The 19,463-nt window shown below is 42.3% G+C and overlaps 1 protein-coding gene across 1 annotated transcript in view; it reads right to left on the bottom strand.

The window, feature by feature from the left end:
• Nucleotides 1-19,463, bottom strand: part of Limch1 (LIM and calponin homology domains 1) — a 305,943-nt gene that overhangs the window by 50,086 nt on the left and 236,394 nt on the right. The window contains 9 exon segments of the mRNA XM_042678042.1: nucleotides 96-225; nucleotides 5,595-5,630; nucleotides 5,881-5,892; nucleotides 9,880-10,143; nucleotides 10,567-10,681; nucleotides 10,778-10,881; nucleotides 12,381-12,710; nucleotides 13,264-13,506; nucleotides 15,903-16,199. Coding sequence (XP_042533976.1) covers nucleotides 96-225; nucleotides 5,595-5,630; nucleotides 5,881-5,892; nucleotides 9,880-10,143; nucleotides 10,567-10,681; nucleotides 10,778-10,881; nucleotides 12,381-12,710; nucleotides 13,264-13,506; nucleotides 15,903-16,199 — 1,531 coding nt within the window.

Below are 19,463 nucleotides of genomic sequence, written 5' to 3'. Positions count from 1 at the left end.
TTGCAAGTGGGGCTTTCAAGTCCATATCTACCCAGGCCCACCCCCCCACCCCCCCACCCATCGGCTGCCCGCCCATGGCCTTGGCCGGAACTCACATCTTGCCATTTGTCATCTTCCTCTCTCAGCTGGGTATTAATCAGCTGCAGCTGCTCCTGGCGAGCCCTGCTGTGCGGTAGCACCGCAGCAGCCTCCTCCTCACACCGCACATCAAACATACTGGTGCTCCTACAGGAGTGGACAGAAGGAAACAAACAAACACAAAAAGCCAGCGGGATCAGCAATTCCGTCTCAGCCGCGTGAGGGCGCTACTGTGCCTGGAAGCCAACTCTATTCCTCTGCAGCCCAACGGTCAAGTGGGGAGGGGATATGCTGTGTCCCCCCCTACCCCCACCCCCCTCCAGCCACCAAGCCAAAATGGGACTTTGTCTTTGGTGATGTGGAGAGAGAGAGAGAGAGAAAAAAAAAAACTAACACAAAAGGTATTTGAAGGTCTGGCCTCCTCTCTTTTGGGAATGTATTTCAAAATAAAATGAGAATTCAAAGCTCTGTAATTTGGGAAGCACATGGCGGGGGTGGGAGGTGTTCTGTGATGTGGAACTATATTGCACTAAATGCTTTTCTGCAAAGAGCTGGCGTAAGAGCTTCCTACACGAAGGAAGGCCTTTTTTACATTTTTCAGTCATATTTTATTGAGTTTTAGATGCATCTGACAACTACCAGTTGGTGTGTCTCTTTGATGTGTTTTTTTTTTCCCCTAATTTCCTGTAAATCTGTAGGCAATTGATAGTGCTCTTAACAGCATCTTGGATGGAGAAAATAAGGTAATGAAGTAAAAGATATGTCAGCATACACTTTGTATCTTTTGTAACCGGATCACACAATCATTTTAATGTATTTGAATATGTCAGGCTGTCTCTGAATTTACCCTTTTAAAAACAAAAGGAAAGGAGAACTATTAAAAAAAAAACACCTTAGTCTGTGTCTGTGATCAATATATTTATTCAGCTGGACACAGAACCAGAGACCAAAGTAAGTATTACTTTTTTGTGTGATGGAAATGACTACCTTTGGGAGCAGGTGAGTGACGGAGTCTAAAACGCAAGCAATGGAGGGACTCTGGGTAGCCTCTGGGTGTAAAAGACCTGAATAGTTTATTTTTGAAGCCAGCTTGACTCACAGCAAAAGAAAAGCCATGCGCGTAGACACCAACGAATTCCAGACATCATCTGAGATGTTGGAAGTTTACCCCCATCCCTGCTCCCCCCCCACCCCCCGTGGCCAGATGTTGAGCAACAGCAGCAGCACCCATGGGTGCAATGAGCTCCCCAGGCAGGCTGCTCTCCAGAAGGAGACGTCCCCTAGACAGCCATTGGCCCACCATCCACTCAGAATGGGCTTGTGTAGATGGCGCTGTCCCTCTCTCTTCTCTTCAGGTGTCTGACCTAAGACAAACTAAAGACTGTCCTTGTTATCTGTCTTCTCTCAGAGTAGTCTAATAATCTAACTGCAGAGATGGGATTTTATCTGAGGCAAAGCACTACGAGAAACCACCACCACCACTCTCCCTGGGCAGTTGCTGACTCCACGGCTGGGACAAAACAAAACTTCATTAGGAGAAAAGCTGTGATTTTTTTTCCCCCTGGTTTTATACTACTTATGAATGTTCTTTAAGAAAGATTTAGGATCAGGCATGGTGGCACATGCCTGTAATCCCAGCACTTGGGAGTCTGAGGCTGGAGGATTAAAAAATTGAAGCTAGCCTCAGCAAGACATTGTGTCAATAAACCACTAATTTTTTTTAAAAAAAAGAAGAAAGGAATTTAAAATCCTAATTTTTTTAACTTCATGATGGGCTGAAATTCATCCCATTCCTCTTGACAGTTAAAAAAAAGGAAAAAAAAAAAAAAACAACCTCTTACCTGTAAAATATCCAATCCAATCAGTTATCTTTGAAGGCAATTTACAATCTCTGCTACGATCGTCTAAGACATAAACTTCTAGGAACTAGGGCTCTCCTATAATTTACCGAGTGACTATCTGATTATGGAGCAAAAAAGCGCTTCCTTCCTATGACGTTGCCATCTATAATTGAATGGGCAGAATTTTGGTTTAGAGAGCCAGGGCCTCTTAAGAAGCCTGGGAAGGAAGGCAGCCTTCTCCAGGGTATGGATGCAGCCAGCCCTGTGCCGGCATGCGGTCAATGGATCAGGCACACCGCTACCTTCCTCTGGCCTGAGTTTCCATCTGTGTTCTTTCTGGAAAGCACTGAGTAACCTCAGCCCAAAGGTGGCTAGAGGCTAATGCTTAGGGAAATAAAAAGAGAAACTCTAGCTTGCCCTCTTCTCAACTGGAAGTGCTAACCACCCCCCACTCCCCACCCCCATGCTGAAGTTTTTGGCTCATTTTAGGAAACATCAGCAAATGTCAATATTTTCATGTCACTTCAAAAAAAAAAAAAGGAAGTGAGAAAGGAGAGAAGGTACAATACAGGAGAGAAAATGGGCTGAGTCATTATTTAGAGAATGTTCTCTTAGTTCTGAGGTTGGACTTGACCTCTCAAATAAATAACTGTGGAGCTGGGGCTGAAGTGAGGCAGGGATAGGGGAATCTGGGAGAAGCTTCCAGAATATAAATGTAACTTGGGGTAAAACAATCCTTCTCTGCCCTGATGCCTATACGCTTGGGGGACCAAGGCTTGCCAGCTTTTGGGCCTAGGACTCTTCCTTGGGATCGGGTTTTTCTTCTCTTGCATTACTGTGGTTTGAACTCACAGCTTCATGCTTACTAGGCAGGTGCTCTACCCCTTGGCCACACCTCAGGACCTCTCTGTACTGGTTATTTTGGATGTAGGGTCATGCTTCCAGCCTCAGGGATCTGCCTAGAGAGTTTCTTGCAGTAGCTAGGATGACAGGCAGGTGCTACCTCACCCAGCTTCTTTCCACTGAGAATCTCTTGGACCTTTTTGCCCTGACTGGCCTGGATTCATGATCCTCCTGATCTCAGAACCACAGGCACCCAGGCGGGTTGGCAGTTTGGCAAAACGGGATGAAGTTTCCTCAAGGGGAACTTAGGAATGGCTTCTAGGCCAGGTATAAGGTAAGTAACTTTGGAATGAAAAGACCTGTCTCTTCCAAGATGAAGTCTCTTTTTGGTCGGGTGAATATTGAAAAAGGAATGTAAGTAAGAAAATGGAGAGCAGGAGGGCCTAAATCAACAGACAGTCTTGGCCGGCTGGGAGTAGGGGATTTCTCCCTTTGCCTGTGTGGTGGGTCTGCCTTGACCTACAATCTCTTTCAAGGAGACAACTTTATTATTATTATTATTATTACTGAGTTGTATTTTAAAAACATATCGGTTATCCATCCATGTAGCCTAAGTCACTAATTGTCTTTAAAGATTTCGGGAAAGGGAAGAGAATGGGGAAAAATTAAAAATAGTAGACATTTCTATTTGTTTTTGTTGGTCGTGGGGCTTGAACTCTGGGCCTGGGCGCTGTCCCTCAGCTTGTCCACTCAAGGCTAGCGCTCTAACACTTGAGCCACAGTCCTACTTCTGGCTTTTTCTGCTTACATGGTGCAGAGGAATCGAACCCAGGGCCTCATGCACGCAAGGCAAGCACTCTACCACTGAGCCACCTTCCCAGCCCACATTTCTTTTTTTTTTTAAATGAACGAATATTATCTTTTCAGCTTTTCTCCATGTCATCAGGTAAACGGTGTCTATTCTAAGCAGAAAAGTCCCTGATAAGATCTTCAGGAAAAAAGTTCTTGGTCCATAGGGCTGTCTTAGAAAAAATAAATACAGAAAAGGAAGACTGACTCCATCCTCTCCTACCTCTTTAAGAGTCATTGACTAACTGGGTGCCAGTTACTCAGACCTGTAATTCTAGCTACTCAAGAGTCTGAGATGTGAGGATTCAAAGCCAACCTGGGTAGGAAAGTCCATAAGATTCTTTTCTCCAATTAACTACTTAAAACAAAAAAAGCCTGAAGTTGCGGTGCTGTGGCTCAAGTGGTAGAGTGCTAGCCTTGAGCAAAAAAGCTCAGGAATGGCACCAAGGCCCTGAGTTTAAGCCCCAGGACTTGTACAAAAAACAGTTATAAATTTTTTCTATGGTTGCCAGAAGCTCTTGGATGAAGTTCTTTCTTTCACCTTTTAGGATTTCCCAGAGATCTAATTTATGCAAAATGCACGGCAGCTTTGCACACACACAAAAAAATCGATTCTTTCAAAATGTTTTTGCTCACACAATCAAAAATAAAGTTTGGTCTACCCATCTCATGTAATCCTCCTTTCAAAGAATGTTAAGTATTGCACTGGAGGTTTTAAGAGTATCAACCAGTGCCCAGACGACTTAATGCCATCAGGCAACCTCAGGAGGAGTTTGGTTTTGAGACATGACCGGTCTGTGTGTCTGATGACTGGACAGCCATGGATCGCCCATCTCAACTTGGCCATGGAGTCTGACTCCTTAGAACAGAGTCCACGCTAAGCCAACATCTTGAATACGAACATAAAAAAGCACAATGCAGAGACACTTTCTTCCATCGGTGGAAACGATTAATTGTGGGGCCCATACCCTTACTTCAAGTTCATTAATTCCATGACAGAATTGTAATGCAAACCAGGGTTGACATTTAGACTTAGTAGACTACTGGTGTTGCAAATTAGATTCCAATCGCATTCTTAAGACATAAATTACTCTAAGTAGGAAGATCACACTCTGAAGTTGATCTCAGGCAGACCCTATCTGAAAAAGCAAAAAAGATAAAAAAAGTACTGGGGACATGGCTCAAACAGTAAAGTGCCTCCCTTGCAAGTGGGAAACTGTGGATTTGAACCTTAGTACTGCACCTCACCTCCCCAAATTACTCAAATATAAGGCAGCTAGTATTCTGCAGGAAAACCTTTGCCTTGTTTGTCAAGACAAAACGATCTGCAAGTAGGCACTGAGTTTCTAAGACAATTAGTGCAGTCTCAAACGGGGACTGAATCTCCCAGGGGAGCGAAAAGCAAGTAGTAGGGAGAGGAAGTTCAGGTCGTGTTTTCCACCCTTGACCCCTTGCTTGCTACGCCACGGAACCTGAGCAAAACCCCAATGTTTTTGTCTCTGGCAGTCCTCAGCTCACAGGACTCCAACTTGGGAGCAATTGGTCTTCTGACTCTATCATTACTGGTTGAGGATTTATTTTTCTTAGTTCGAGAAAAAAAAAAGTGACAACAGGGTTACTGTCCCAATACATCAAGAATGAAATGAAAACTCAGAATACCCTTTTAATAATTCCGTGGGTTAGAAGGGGGACCAAGGGCCAAACCACGACAAGAATGACTTCCACATGCCCCAATCTATGAAAAGCAAATGTTAACTTGTAAGCTCCAGCTGCACACTCGAGATCATGCTTGAGTTGGCTTTTCATTCATCTTTTCTGCACAGAACATATGTTCTGCATTCCAACTTCAAGTGCCTCGCTGTGCGAGTCCCCTCGCCATTCAGCTCATGGGGCATCCATTGCATTTCAATTAGTGGTGAGTACTGGAAGCATGCAGTTTAGGCAGCGTAATTAATGTAATCCTACGAATACAAGAGCACTTACTCTGCGTCATCTGACACAGGAGTTCTCGGACCGTATCTACAAGATCAAATACAAAGTTAGAAGACGGGCAAGGCAGAAAGGTAATGCTGTAACCGAGCTGGAAATGAAAATCTGCCCGGGAGATACATGGGCACCAAATCTTGTCTGCTGATCACACTGGAAGAGAACTGTCATAATATAACAAACAATATTTATTAGTCGCTGAAAATTGAAGGGAAGTCTTGACTTTTTTAAAGAGCATAAAATTCATGAAAACTCAGAGAAAGATGGTGTCAGTGGCTCACACCTGTAATCCTTGCTACTCAGGAGGCTGAGATCTGAGAAGTGTAGTTCAAAGCCAGCCCAGGCAGCAAAGTCTATGAGACTCTTTCTCCATCTAACCAACAAAAGGCCAGATGTGGAGCTGTGGTAAAGTGGCAGCCTTGAGCAAAGCAAGCTAAGGGACACCATCCAGTCTCTGGGTTCAAGCCCCAGTACTGGTACAAAACCAAACCAAACCTCAGAAGTGAAAATGATACCATGTTATCTGCAAAGACAGAATCTGCTCAACAGAAACACAAAGAAACTTAGGGGTCATCTGCTATGTTTGAAGAAGACAGTTTAAGATACAAACACACAAGTAGCATAGTCATTCACAATGGAAGTGTTCACGCCTTTATGTTGGGCAGGAATGAGCTATACTGGACACCAGCACACAAGCACACCCTGCCCTGTTCTTGAAGTGTTACTTGTCGCCCAATTTACATCTATGAGTATGTCTATAGTTTTCTGAAAGCAAACCAGAACTTCAACCAGAACCTTTCTCAGTGTCTTCCACATACACATTTGACCAAAACCACAGTTCCTAGAAAACTGGTAACCTTAATCAAAACCAGACTCGGAGGGAGGATATTCCATTACTTGAAAAAAAAAAAAACCAAAGTATTTTTGTAATCTTTTACGTCCTTCTGAAAATTTAGGTCTCTAGCATTGTCTCTAACATCTGCAATATGGCCATTTTTTAATGTCTAAAAGTATCTGAGCAAAGAAAAAGATTATGTGAGAAAAAAGACTAAAAGGACATGTTTTGAGCTCATTTTTCAAAGAGCAGGACCTAATCCCTTTGGCCAAAGTGAATTTTAAAAACAGTCCCTACCTTTGCCTTGAAATGTTTTCATTTTCCCATGCTGGACCAAGAATTATTGCTGTAAGGGACATATGTCTTGTTTCTAATAAATTACATTTGGGGATTGTCAGCAAAATCAAAAATAATTATCTACTCCCATGGTCAGTATCCTAACAGTTTATAGAAAAAGGAATAATTTCTAAAGAGCTTTTCCTATATCTTAAAAAATACCTTGGAATACATGCATGTCTATATAACCTTCTTTCCCCCTGCATGAACACACAGACACACAGACACACACACATTGTTAAAACATTTTGCATTCTTGAATAGTCTGCATGGTAAGTCATTGTATCATTCACAGTGGTAGCAATCATGAGTGCACAACTTCAACAAGGAAAGGATTGTAGAGTTTGCTTTTGGCAGTGTAGGACCACATTCCCCTGCTCCGGGGAACATCATAGAAGATAAATTCAGCCTGACACTCTCAAAGTTCCCCGAACACCACTACAGTGAAGCAAGTGACAACTGGATTCTTCTACACCAAGACACAGAGCTTGAGTATTATTAATTCTCAAGACTTCCTGTTTCTAAGTTAATGAAGAGGCCTACAGGAATATATGTATTCAAATACAGTGTTTTCTAAATTCTCTTTTTGTAGAGAGAATTTGGTAATCAATCTTATTGCAAAAACAATCTATTAATACATATGGGTTCCTGTCTATTTGGGCAGTTTAGTAGCATTTTACTACAGTATAACTTCAATACAGACAATGCACACCTTCCACAGCCACCTTGATGAACTTCTGCAAAGTGAACACATCCACAGAGTAGTGTCTTTTGTTCTATCTGAAAGATTCCCGTGCTTTTGTTCTGGCATAGTTAGTACAGCGTTTTAAGGTTCAACTATGTTGTTGCATGTAGGACATATCTGAATTTAAATTGTTTTATCACAGTATAGCATTTGACAGACGAGGCTATATTCTGCCAACAAATACAGATTTACACTAAAATTCAAATCTTGGGGTGGAGTGCGGGAGGGGGGGAGGAGTTTGTTGGAAATTCCTTGACTAAAGGAGCTTTCAGCAAGCATTTACTGAATCCTTACTTGATCCTGTGAAACAGGATCAGAAGATAACCTGACCACAGTCACAGAAGATAGCCTTTCATCTTTTTACTATGTACTTGTAGATTTAAGGAATTTCCTCTCCAACTAGTTTATTAGCTTTCTGAGGGCACTCACTTATTAAGCAGAACTGCCTTTGCTGGTAAGGAGGGGGAAGGGAAGCATAAACAGAACTTGGCCACAAGAAGACTTCTCAGTCATCCTATAGGTAAACCCAAGTTACCAAAAAAATCACTAGGAAGGAGATAGTTTAAATGCAAGGTTGTTAACCCATGCTTTGTAAGGATACAGAGTAGGCAACTGTGACAGTTCACCAAAAAAAAAAAAGACAACAAATTAATTAAAATTTAAGATGATTTTTTTTGGGGGATACAGGTGGACCCATTGCAACAATGAGATGTACAAGTCATTATGTCGAAAACAAACTTTACAACTTTGGTGTGTGTGTGGCGGGGGAGGTTTGGATGGGGGGGGGGTGAGGAGAGGATGGGAAGGGATGGGAAGGGGAAACAAAGGAGGAGACTACAATGCTTGATAAGAAATGTACTCATTATCTTGCCCATGTAATTGTAACCCCTCTGTACAGTATTTTCACAATAAAAAAATTTAAGATGATGGCAGGGGTATTTAGAAAGAGAAGGGCATGTCCCTATTGATTATATTTATGTAACTTTTAGCAACCAAGGGTACATTTCAGAATCAATAATTAGCTGGTTATAAAATTTCTATTTGATGAACTAGCATTACCTTATGTTAAAAAGGAAGGGAGAAAATGGCTTTACTGTTCATCTAAGAGTATCTTCTAGCACCCAATCGGATGGGCAAAGATCTGATGTTTTATATTTTATACATAGTAATAACTCAATAAATTATCTGTTGAAAGGAAACATGGTGATCCAATCACAAAAGTATGTCCAAAAGTTAATCTGTTTAAACCTTCTTGTGCCCAAACTTACTGCTCATCCTCAGTTAACATGAAGAGGATATTCGAGGTGTCAGGACTTGGAGAAGATGAGTGATTATGGAGGATAAGGTGAGTCAGTCACTCAGTCCCTGGTCCCTAAGGAGTACTAACTGGCCTGGGAACTCCATTTGATCCATTCATTTAACTTGCCTCTATGTCAGGCTTCCTATGTCTGACATGGAATGAACATGAATCAGGTCTACATGTGAAGTCCAAGGAGGAGTTGAGATGCTGTGAAAAGGCTCCAAACCCCTCTATAGTGTCATGTGTATTACCCCTTCCCCCGGGAGCTGCTAGAGTAAACTCTACGATGTAATTATATAGCAGAAGGTGAAGCATAGACACATCCAAGTGATAATGGTATCTAGGGGGCTGATTTAGGAAAATTAGGAATGACTTCACATTTTCCCCACTGTATTCTCTGACCCCTTTTGCCATGACGGTCCTTTGACAAGCAGAACTCTATCAACTTCTTGTTTCCCTGTGAGCATGTATTATACAAAACACTCCTGACTCCTTTGCCCTACATTGGGCAAGCGGACCACTTCTTGTGTTTACTGCCTTATATTTATTTCTCTTAGTAAGTAAAGAGCAATAGAATCTTCAATATACTGGGCCTCGAAACCCTGGGTTATTATTTTCCCTACTCTACGTCTTAAAATCAAGTCGAGGCATAGAAGAGAATTCTCTGTAGGCAACAATGAAGGTTTACTAATGCTGAAAATTAAATTACAAACTTTATAGATGGTTTTCATCTTCTCTGGCCTGGCATCAGGAAAACCAAGTAGGTCAGAAAGAAGTTTAAACCTTTTGCTGAAGACTCCTCTGTGAGGCAGAAAAAAAAGAGTTGCTCATATATTCATTCTGTCCATATGATGAAGGCTGGAATGAATATTTAACAGGTAAGTTCCCTCAAGAACTATTCTTTCCACACTTGCTCACATGCAAAATGAAAACACAAAATTCTTGGTCCATCAGGCCCATTTCAATCATTCCATTTCTGCCAGCAGTATCAGGTAAGCATACTACTGTGTTAATTACACTCTGAAAGCATATGCCACAGCTCAGACTGGCGCAACACAGTCAAAGCCCAGGATAGCCTTCTGATCACTGACTAGCCAGGAGTGAACCCTTGGTGCATTCCTGTGCACTCCTGGGCGAATGCACCAGGTTTGGTTGGGATCCAGTCTATCCAGGGGACAGCCCAGCTCTCCTGGTCCTCACTTCATCCTTTTGTGCCTCAGTCAACAATCTTTGACCATTTGGCCTACTGCCACGCCAGGCAGGAGGTGTCATCTTCTCTGGCTTTTCTTCTGTCCCTGAAGTCTCCCATTGAGAGGCTGGAGGACAAACTCTGGGGTAATATTCAGCCCGGCCAGTCAAAGGCAACTGATGGTTATTGGTATTCAGCAGCATCACTCTGCTGGTATTAATCAAGACACAAGCAACCTCTGCAGAGGCAGAAGCGCATGGAGCAGCGGGGTAGGAGAACCCATACATAGTTCCGTGAGTGTCTATGGTACAGCTCGGACACACATAAGAACTGTTTCCTCTGTGTGCTTTTTCAATTGCTGAGGGTGACATTTGGCTGGGCGCATGCGAAAGGCTAAGATCTCTACCTAGAGCAGGCAGCAGAAGCAGAACTCTGATCCTGGGATGGGCACATTCCCCTGGGCACTGGGATGCTTAGTTGCTGTTTTTAGTTTTAGTTTTTTTGGAACACACTTGGTACACACAGCCGAAACAGCACACCATGGAAGGCAGGCAGGAGGCTCACAGTGGCTGGCAGCACTCCTCCGACGAAATTCCTACTGGTGATGCCATCTCAGGATCTTTTTGAGCAACTCCTTCATCTTCTTCTTTGCCATCCTGTGGCAGATGTTTGGATGTAACTAGAGCCAGAGAGGACAGCTTTACTACAAGGAAGAATTCACCGGAGCCTGCCCCACCTGTCTCTGGGCAAGGCTGAACACACCATTTCTTCTCACCTTCCTCTGCCCACTTTGGGCTGACCTGCTCGTCTGGAGACTCTGGCACAGGAGCCAGCCACAAGACTCTTTTGCCATAGTCGTTGGTGCCAGAATTCACTATCCTGCTGTTAATCATGTAGCCCAGGTGTAGCAAGAGATAAGAGCAAAGCAGATGATGAGAGGAGACAATGCAAAGAGGAATCGTTCCCTGCTCTCATTCCACAGGCAGTTAGTAAGGGTGACAAAATCAGATGTAGATAATGCAGTGGGTACTGGGGCAGAGGCCTGAGCTAAATCAAGGATCCTGGGAACAACCTTGTTACTGTCTGATTGAGTGGAGGCTCCTACAGCCCTCAAAGACATAAGTTTGCATTGCCAGTCCTGCCCTTACCTTGCATCCTTACCAGTTCTCTAAAGACCTGACAATGTTTCTAGGGCATCTCTATCTCCTGCCTGCTTTCCTCTGTAGTGCCTACCACCAATTAGATCCAGACACTTCCTCCATGTCCTGGGCTGCTCACACTTCCTCCTTCGGATTTCAAGGACAAAGCATGAAGAACAATGTCCTGAGCATTTTCTGCCATTGTGGAGAGAAAAGTGGCTTGTCCAGGGCAGGTGGAATGGAGGTTCAAAGTCTTACCAATGCATTATTCCTGCTTAAGGGAAGAGAGGACAGTCCCATAGACTGAGCCCCCAAATAAGGGCTTGGGGATTCACAGCTGGACAGCCCCTAACAAGGAAGATTTGGTGGCATGCCTACAGACTGATACCTTGCAAGGAATGTGCTTTCGCATTCCCTCCAAAGAAGCATCCTTTTTCTATTCAAGATTTACTATATAATTAAAAAATTAGGTGTGGAAAGAAATCTTTACTTTTCTCTGGGGTTTGAACTCAGGACCTGGGAGATCTCCCTGAGGGCATTTTGTTAAAGGTCAGTGTCCTACCACTTGAGCCACAAGCTCCACTTCTGATTTTTTAAATATATATTTTATTGGAAATAAGAGTCTCACAGACTTTCCTGCCAGGGCTGGCTTTGAACAGTGATCCTCAGATCTCAGCCTCTTGAGTAGCTAGGATTATAGGCACAAGTAACCAGCACCTGGTGACTTTTACTTTTTTAATGAGTATAATGAGTATGCTTGGATGTCTAAAATATGAACTATCTCATAACTGTGGGATAGGAAAGAGGAAAGTTATAGACAAGCTGGGTTTTTATAGATACATCTTTTGGAGAAGCCTTAAAACATTCCGTCTAGCTCAGTTTTCTACTAATAAAATAGCACTTAATGTAGCAGAGGCCAGAAGGGTCGTTGGTGGAGATTACTGGCATTCCCAGGCAGCATTTCCCATGCCAACAGAGTAGAAATGGATGCCTGCCACAGAGCCTCACACACACGCTTCTCCCAGGGCGACCCTTAATGTGACTTCTTTGCTGTTCTGCACAGGAGTCGGTTACATCTCTAGGCATCTCAGGTGCTTTAGCAAAAGCTTGGTTGTTTTATTGTTTTCATGCTGGGGATTGAACCCGAGGCCTCCCCTATGCTAAGCGTGTGCTTGGCCACTCCAAAAGCCGCAGTGACTCCCACATACATCTTCCTGCAGAAAGACGGCGGGAAAATACCTGCAGTCATTTTGCGAGCTAAACACTCGCTCTTCCTTTATTCTGGAAGTAGCCGCTGAGCAAGGGGACCCAGAAGAAGAAGCTGGCATCTCGCTGTCACGCTCGACCACTACATCCTCCCTAGGTCCAGCCTTGCCAATGCTGAGTCGCTTCCATTTCTGCTGATCTATCTCTGTCACTGGCCCAAAGTGCACAAACTTCTGCTTAGGGCTGGACGCTTTCTTATAGGCCCTGGCTTTGCGGCTGGCAAAATCATCTCGGATGGCCGTTTCTGCATTGATTTCTGGGGATGGCTCGGGGGCTGCACAGGTGTGCTGCGCATCTCCGTCCCTGCTCAGAACCAGAAATAAAGTTCCAAAGATTTCTAAGGCAAGTACAAATCAATCAGAGATCTAAAGCACAAAGCAAGATGTATGGAAAAAGATAGTCCCAAAGATTAAGAGTAGAATTGCTTTTGCACTAACGAATCAAAGAAATGATTCTTGTGTTGCCTAGGTGACCGGGACTTTAACTTCCCATCCCTTTCAAAATATCACTTCTAATATCATCATGAATGATCGCAGAAGAAAATCAGAGGCAGAGGGGAAATCTTGAAAATTACACAGAGGTCAAGTCTAAGTTCTTTATGGTAAACGAGTTAGCAAAAGAAAGAACCATTCGTTGTAAGGTGGCTGGTTAAATAGGACATTTCAGCTTAAATGTATCTTATGGCTTTTAGTGTTAATGTTTCCCTTCATGCAGAACATACAGATTTTCCAGAAGCTGTGTGTGTTGGGGAGGCACATTTTCCAGCCATCAAGATTAAAAGTCAAATAAAGGTAAGCATAGGACGGAGTCCTTCAACATAAAACACAACCACTGCTCTGGGAGAAACGTGACACACCTTGTGCCTCCTGACACCTGCAGTCTCTCCCAGGTCTGCAAATCAGCTTCCGTAATGGGGGAGAGGGCAATGAAGCTCGGAGCCTCGCGGTGAGGGCCCCAGCTGCCCTGGATTCTCCGCTGGGCCAGGTCATCCTTGTGAAGGTCTGGCATCTTCCTGGTCCCCTCTGCCATGACGTCACTCTCCTGAGCTCGGATCACACAAGTCACCGTATCCTTCACCTCTTCCTTTTGGCCTTGGTTTCTATCCATTTGATCCAGGCCCCCCACAAGATTAGAAAAATCAGGTTCAAGGAAAGGAAGCAGACAATCAGAAAGTCAAGCATGGAACTTCAGAGGCTGAGGACAGAATGGAAGGGCAGAAGCATCTTTTTTTTTTTAACCCCATTTCTCATAATTATCAGCTCAATTGTAGCTGCAATTGCTTTCATTTATGATGTCCCCCTCTCTCTCTGTATGTGTGTGTGTGTGTGTGTGTGTGTGTGTGCAAGGATGGCCCTACTGGGGCTTGAACTCAGGGCTGGGTGCTGTCTCTCAGCTGTTTTGTTCAATTCTAGCTCTCTATCACTTGAGCTACACCTTCATTTCTGGCTTTTTTGCTGGTTAATAGGAAATAAGATTCTCAAGTAATTTTCTGCTGGGCTGGCTTTAAACTACAGATCCTCAAATCTCAGCCTTCTGAAGAGCTAGGATTACTGGCATCGACTACCAGCACCTGGCTAGCTGCCCTTTTGACCTTGTAATGAGACAATTTTTCCCCCAACAGATACAGTGTCTACTTTAGTCTGAGAAGAGAAGCCAGTGTTCTCTGAAAGACTATTAAGGACAGTAACGAGATTTCAGTTTGATAATAATGAGACCCAGTTCCCACATGATTCAAGTTACTGGGATGAATTCAAGTTTTCTGATTGAATTCCTTAGCAATCTCAGAATATTTTTCTGTATCAGTAAAATGTCAGCAACAAGCTTGGCATGATCCAAATTTGAGGATTAGTTTGGAGAGTGCTGGAATGCTGTGCACATCTGAAAAATCTCAAATGAAACTAGCAACTGCCTGAAAGAACATTGAAGTCAATTCCAAACAGCAAGTTCCAACATTCCACCTCAGGCTGCTTCACAGCACTAGTCAGGTGAAGAGCAGAGGGTAGCTGTTCTTTACCTGGATCACAGAATCAATAGCCACATGTTTCTTGTGTCAGTAAACCAGTCACCTCTCTGGGAACTAAAGCGATCTTTTTGATTGTTCTTCTAAGAGTAAAAGTTCATTGGCAAATGTAATTTAACCCAGTAGCTATATGTATAAACATTCTAGCATATTCAATGAAAATCAGTTTCTTTGCTGCACACTGATAGTTATATCTGTAATTCGAGATACTTGGGAGGCTGAGACTTGAAGATCACAGTTCAAAGCCAGTGCAGGCAAGAACATTTGTGAAAAGAAATGATTGCCAGGTCTTTCTTCTCTGCCTTTATCCTTGCTCTGATTCAGAATTGTATGAATGTAGTGCTTCCTTAAGGAAACAAACACTGTAACTCTAACTGATTTTGATAGGAGGAAAATGCAAGCATGATAAGCTTTGTAGGATGAAATTGAGCAAGCAGAGATGTTATATGATTAAAAAAACTCTCTCTTAAAACAAAAAAAAGATCACTGATCAAATTCCATATGGCTATAATTTTCCTTTTCCCAATCCGCTTCAATACAGACAAAATGAGCGTAGGATCTCTTACCTAAAATGCTTGAGAGCAGAAGTGTTTGGATCTCAGGTTTTATTTATGTTTTGATTTTGGAATATTTTGCACATTTATGAGCCATCTTGAGGATGGGACTCAAGTCTAAACACGATATACATTTTTGTTTTCTATACATGCTATAGATATAGCACGAAGGTCATTTTTTAATACCTTATTTTGTTGCATTTTTCCTTTGATCTGCCCCATGAGGTTAAGCGTGGAATATTCCACTTATGGTGGTATGTTAAGCCCACAAAGTATTTTAGATTCTGGAGCCTGCTGAATTTTGGAATGTCAGATTGGGTATGCTCAATCTGTACTAAGATGCTGAGAGAAAAGTTGGGAGAAGGAAACTTCCTTAAAAAACATTTCTATGACAGAACATTCAGAAGTATATTACACATCTGAGAAGTTATTTTCTCATGAGACATGCTTATCATTTGTCCAGTGATTTTGCCATCTGAGAGAAGAAAGAACAAGACTCATTCTCCTTCCTACAACAGATAAACATTGCTAATAGGAGAGAAGAGCTTAGCGCAAGAGAGTAACTATGTTTCCTGCCTCCTTTGAATAGATGGAGGCAGCGTTAGGGATTGGCTACTTTCTGAAGACAAAAGGACATGTCTACGAGCCAAGGAGCCAATTGATAATATCACCACCATCACAGCATATCTATACACTATATCCATGCTATTTAACTGGTAAATACAGCCCTGTTTTAGACAGGGCACTTTCTGTCATCTGCATTTCAATATCAAATGGTGGCATAGCTGGAGAGCCAGTTAAATAAATCACCATGTCAAGGCGCACATAATTGGGGCAGAAAAGGGGAACAGAGGTTGGTACGGACCACCTTTGCTTCATTCTGTTCTTTTTCTCTTATAGACACACAGACACAGTGCACACCTTTTATATTCTAGACTTTTCTTGTCTGGGATTCCCTTTGACAGTTGTTTGCTGCCATCTGATTTCTCAGCATCTTTTTTTCGATAAGGCCCATAGAGGAGTTGATGTAAAGGCACCATTGGCTTGCTTTGGTTCATCCTGGCTCTCCTGGCAGCAAAGTCATCCTTTTCAAGGTCAGGCAGTCTGCTCGAAGCTTCATCTTCTGACTCTGGGCTATGTTGGTGGGTCAGGAAAGGATTTTCCTTGCGAAGGATAATATCACAAACAGCTTCTTTCTCTTCACTTGATTGGTTTTGACTGATAGAGTAAAATTAAATGGAACTCCATATTTGATCAAGCCAAATGTTTTGTTTTACATTCCCACCTTCATCCACATAACCGTATTGTTAGTAAAAAAAAAAAAAACAAAAACTTCTCTCCATATCGTTAGTTCAAATGATAACACTTTATTATTTTAGTCTTCAGTTGCAGCATAGTTAGAATAGGTTAAAAAAAAAACCTTGAATTTAGCCAGTTACTAGTAACAGTAAACAATTCTTTAGTTTGCAGGGTTCTAAAATGCCAGAAAAGCAGGATCCTAAATGGCTCTGAAATTGACAATCCCCATTCCTTTGAAGAACTGTTTTTAAATGGTTTTGTTTTGGCAGTACTGGAGTTTGAACTCAGGGCCTCATGCTCGCTAGGCAGGTGATCTATCACTTGAGCCACACCTTTGCCTCTTGTCATGAAGTTGGGGGAAAGCAGGAAGCTCTTTGTTGATTTAAAAAATATTAGTACATTAGGAATACACCCAGTAGATCTTCAACTTGTTATCAGATACCAGAGTAAAACACTAAGCCACCAAGTAACGGATCCACGAGAAAACGAATGCAGCTATGTGATGGTATGCCTACAAGATAGAATGTGTACCGGACTTCAGAATGTAAGGAAAGTCTGTCTGCCCAACTAAGCTCACATGAAATGTCTGGAATAGTTTACCACTAAGTGGACAAACACCTAAGATGTAAAAGCTTATGGTGCTCTATCAGTGACCCTTTCTTCTTCCTTCAATCCCCAATACCGTTCACCTCCCAGGGCTGCTTGGTTATATGCTAAATGACTGCATTGTAGAAAGACATTTTGCCACCTTTTCCCATAATTCATTCATAAGCTTTATGAACTTCCTAGTTCATAAAGATGATAAAGCAATGAGATACTTGAATTCTAAAGAAAGTTTACCTACTTTGTGTAGGCTTTAGAGAACATCAAGAATACATTTTCTTTCCTCAAAAAACAAACTCATCGGGGCTGGGAAGTTGGATCATGGTAGAGTGTTTGCCTCGCAAGCATGAGGCCCTGGGTTCTATTCCTCAGCACCATATAAGCAGAAAAAAAGCCAAAAGTGGCACTGTGGCTCAAGTGGTAGGGTGCTAGCCTTGAGCTGAAGAGCTGAGGGACAGCACCCAGGCCCAGAGTTCATCCCCCACAACTGACAAAAAAAGAAAAAACAACCCCACAAAAAACAAACTCACAGAAACGAAGACAGGAGGAAGAGAAGGTAGCCTGACTGAGCGCAGAACCAGCAATGAGACGATGACCAGTTGGCCTAGCCACCTCACTGCCTGAAAGCAACTGTAGACTCCTTTTCCCTCTGACTTTTGGAAAATTAAAGCATCATTGACAATGCCCAGAAAATGTCTTCACACTATTCATCACTATTCTCAGTAGAAATGAAAAACATGGAAAATGTGTGTGATGGTTAGGTTTTGCTCTCAAGAAAATTTATTTCTTAAAACATGAAATCCTGCCCAGTGGGCTGCCCATGGAACTTACAGTCTTCTACCTGGCTTCTCCATGAAGCTTGCTCACAAGACTTGAATTAGTTGACTATGGCTAGGAAGGATGATTACTGGAAAATGACAGGTCATTGAATTAATCTCCTCAAAGGTATTCAGTAAAAAGAACCTTGATAATAATGAAGGTGGCTTCATCACTGAATGCAAATTACGTGCTAGAATTCTTCCTTGGTGTTAATTTGTCCAACTCTAACAGGAACCCTGCAAAGTCTGTTATTTTCAGTCTCATTTTATCAAGTGGAAAGTGAGATTAGGTTAAGAAATTTGCCGGAGGTCAAAGAGTTTTGCTTCAGTGAAAATGCAAACCGAGGCAGCCTGGCTCCAAGGTTTTGTACCATGACACCATGAATAGAGGACTGTACTATTCATTGAGCAAACAACCCTGCCAGGAACAGTTTTGAAAGCAGAGCATCATTCAAAAAAAAAAAAAAAGACAGAAAAGAATAAAGAACTTAAAAAAAAAGCATTATCATTATTATGAGAACTAGAGAAAAGGAAGTAATTTGGTTACTAAATAGAAGGAGCTTGTGGGTTGTACTGAGAATGAAGTTGTGATTTGCCTTGCTGGTGACAGAAACATTCAGCCAGGATTGATGATAGCACAAGACGAACAAATCATATTTTACAATTTTGCCAACACTATAATTTACAAAGCTCTTTCAGATTTCTACGCTAGCACAGGGAAGCCCCTGAGGGACCCAGGGTAGGAGACCTGGGCCTGCACCTAGCTACACTCTTTCCACTTTTTACCAGGAGGCCTGGGCCTCATCTCTGACACAGTTCTTTGGAATAAAAAGTACACATGTATGCAAATGGCCCTGCCAATTTGTGATGCCAATTTGAGCAGACAGAATCTGGTGTACCTCATGTAGCCCAACTAGGCTACAAATCCCCCCTGGTGTTTTGTGTTTTAAGCTAAAGGCCCCAGTAGGCTCTTGCTTCAAGTGATCTTAATTTAGATATGTGGACTTTTAACAAGGGGGTGGAAAAAAGTATCTGTATGATTGGCTGCTTAAAGATACAAATTGGCACAATGACTGATTTTTTTTTTTTTACACTAATTGTGTAAATTCTGTACATTTAGAGATTCAAAGCAGACTCACAGAGAGGAAAAAAAATAATGATACAAATTCTGGGCTGGCACTATTGGCCATGAAAATAACACAATAATAGGTTTATAGAAGATAAAGGTGAAAAAGAGTAGCATGGGTGTTCACTTAATAAAGTCTTCCAATGACATCTGTAATGTTATCATTTCTATCTTAAAGGATACTAAGGGCAGTCCAATATAACTCATGGATAGATTTTACTCTATTTTTCAATAACTACAACTTTATGAACAATTAATCCTTTCCAGAAGCCTGACATTCATGACATTGCTGCAAGCTGGGAGCTATGATGCCCACTTTAGAGAGGAAAATATTAAGATCTCTAGTTAGAGTCATATGACCTTAGGTAAATGCATTTAAATCCTGTTAAGCAGACGAGCCAAGCTATCTGGCTTCATCTTTCTTTACGGATGGTCTGGTATTTTTGTGTTCTTTCAGGTCATTATACACAAGTTTCTTTGGAAAGAAGGAATTTTTTTGGTACACAGCACTTGCTGGAAGGAAACCCAGTCCATCATACAATGAGAAAAAGAGCTTACAACTTGCTAGCCCATTGTCTTCATGGAAAACCATCATAACAGGATGTGTGGCCCCAAAGCAGGGGACAGGATGGGGAA

This window comes from Dipodomys spectabilis, unplaced genomic scaffold (genome assembly GCF_019054845.1).
Source record: "Dipodomys spectabilis isolate Male_0828 unplaced genomic scaffold, ASM1905484v1 ptg000043l, whole genome shotgun sequence".
NCBI lineage: Eukaryota > Metazoa > Chordata > Mammalia > Rodentia > Heteromyidae > Dipodomys > Dipodomys spectabilis.
The sequence above is the reverse complement of the archived record's forward strand: the minus strand, read 5'-3'. Positions and strand labels throughout refer to the sequence as shown.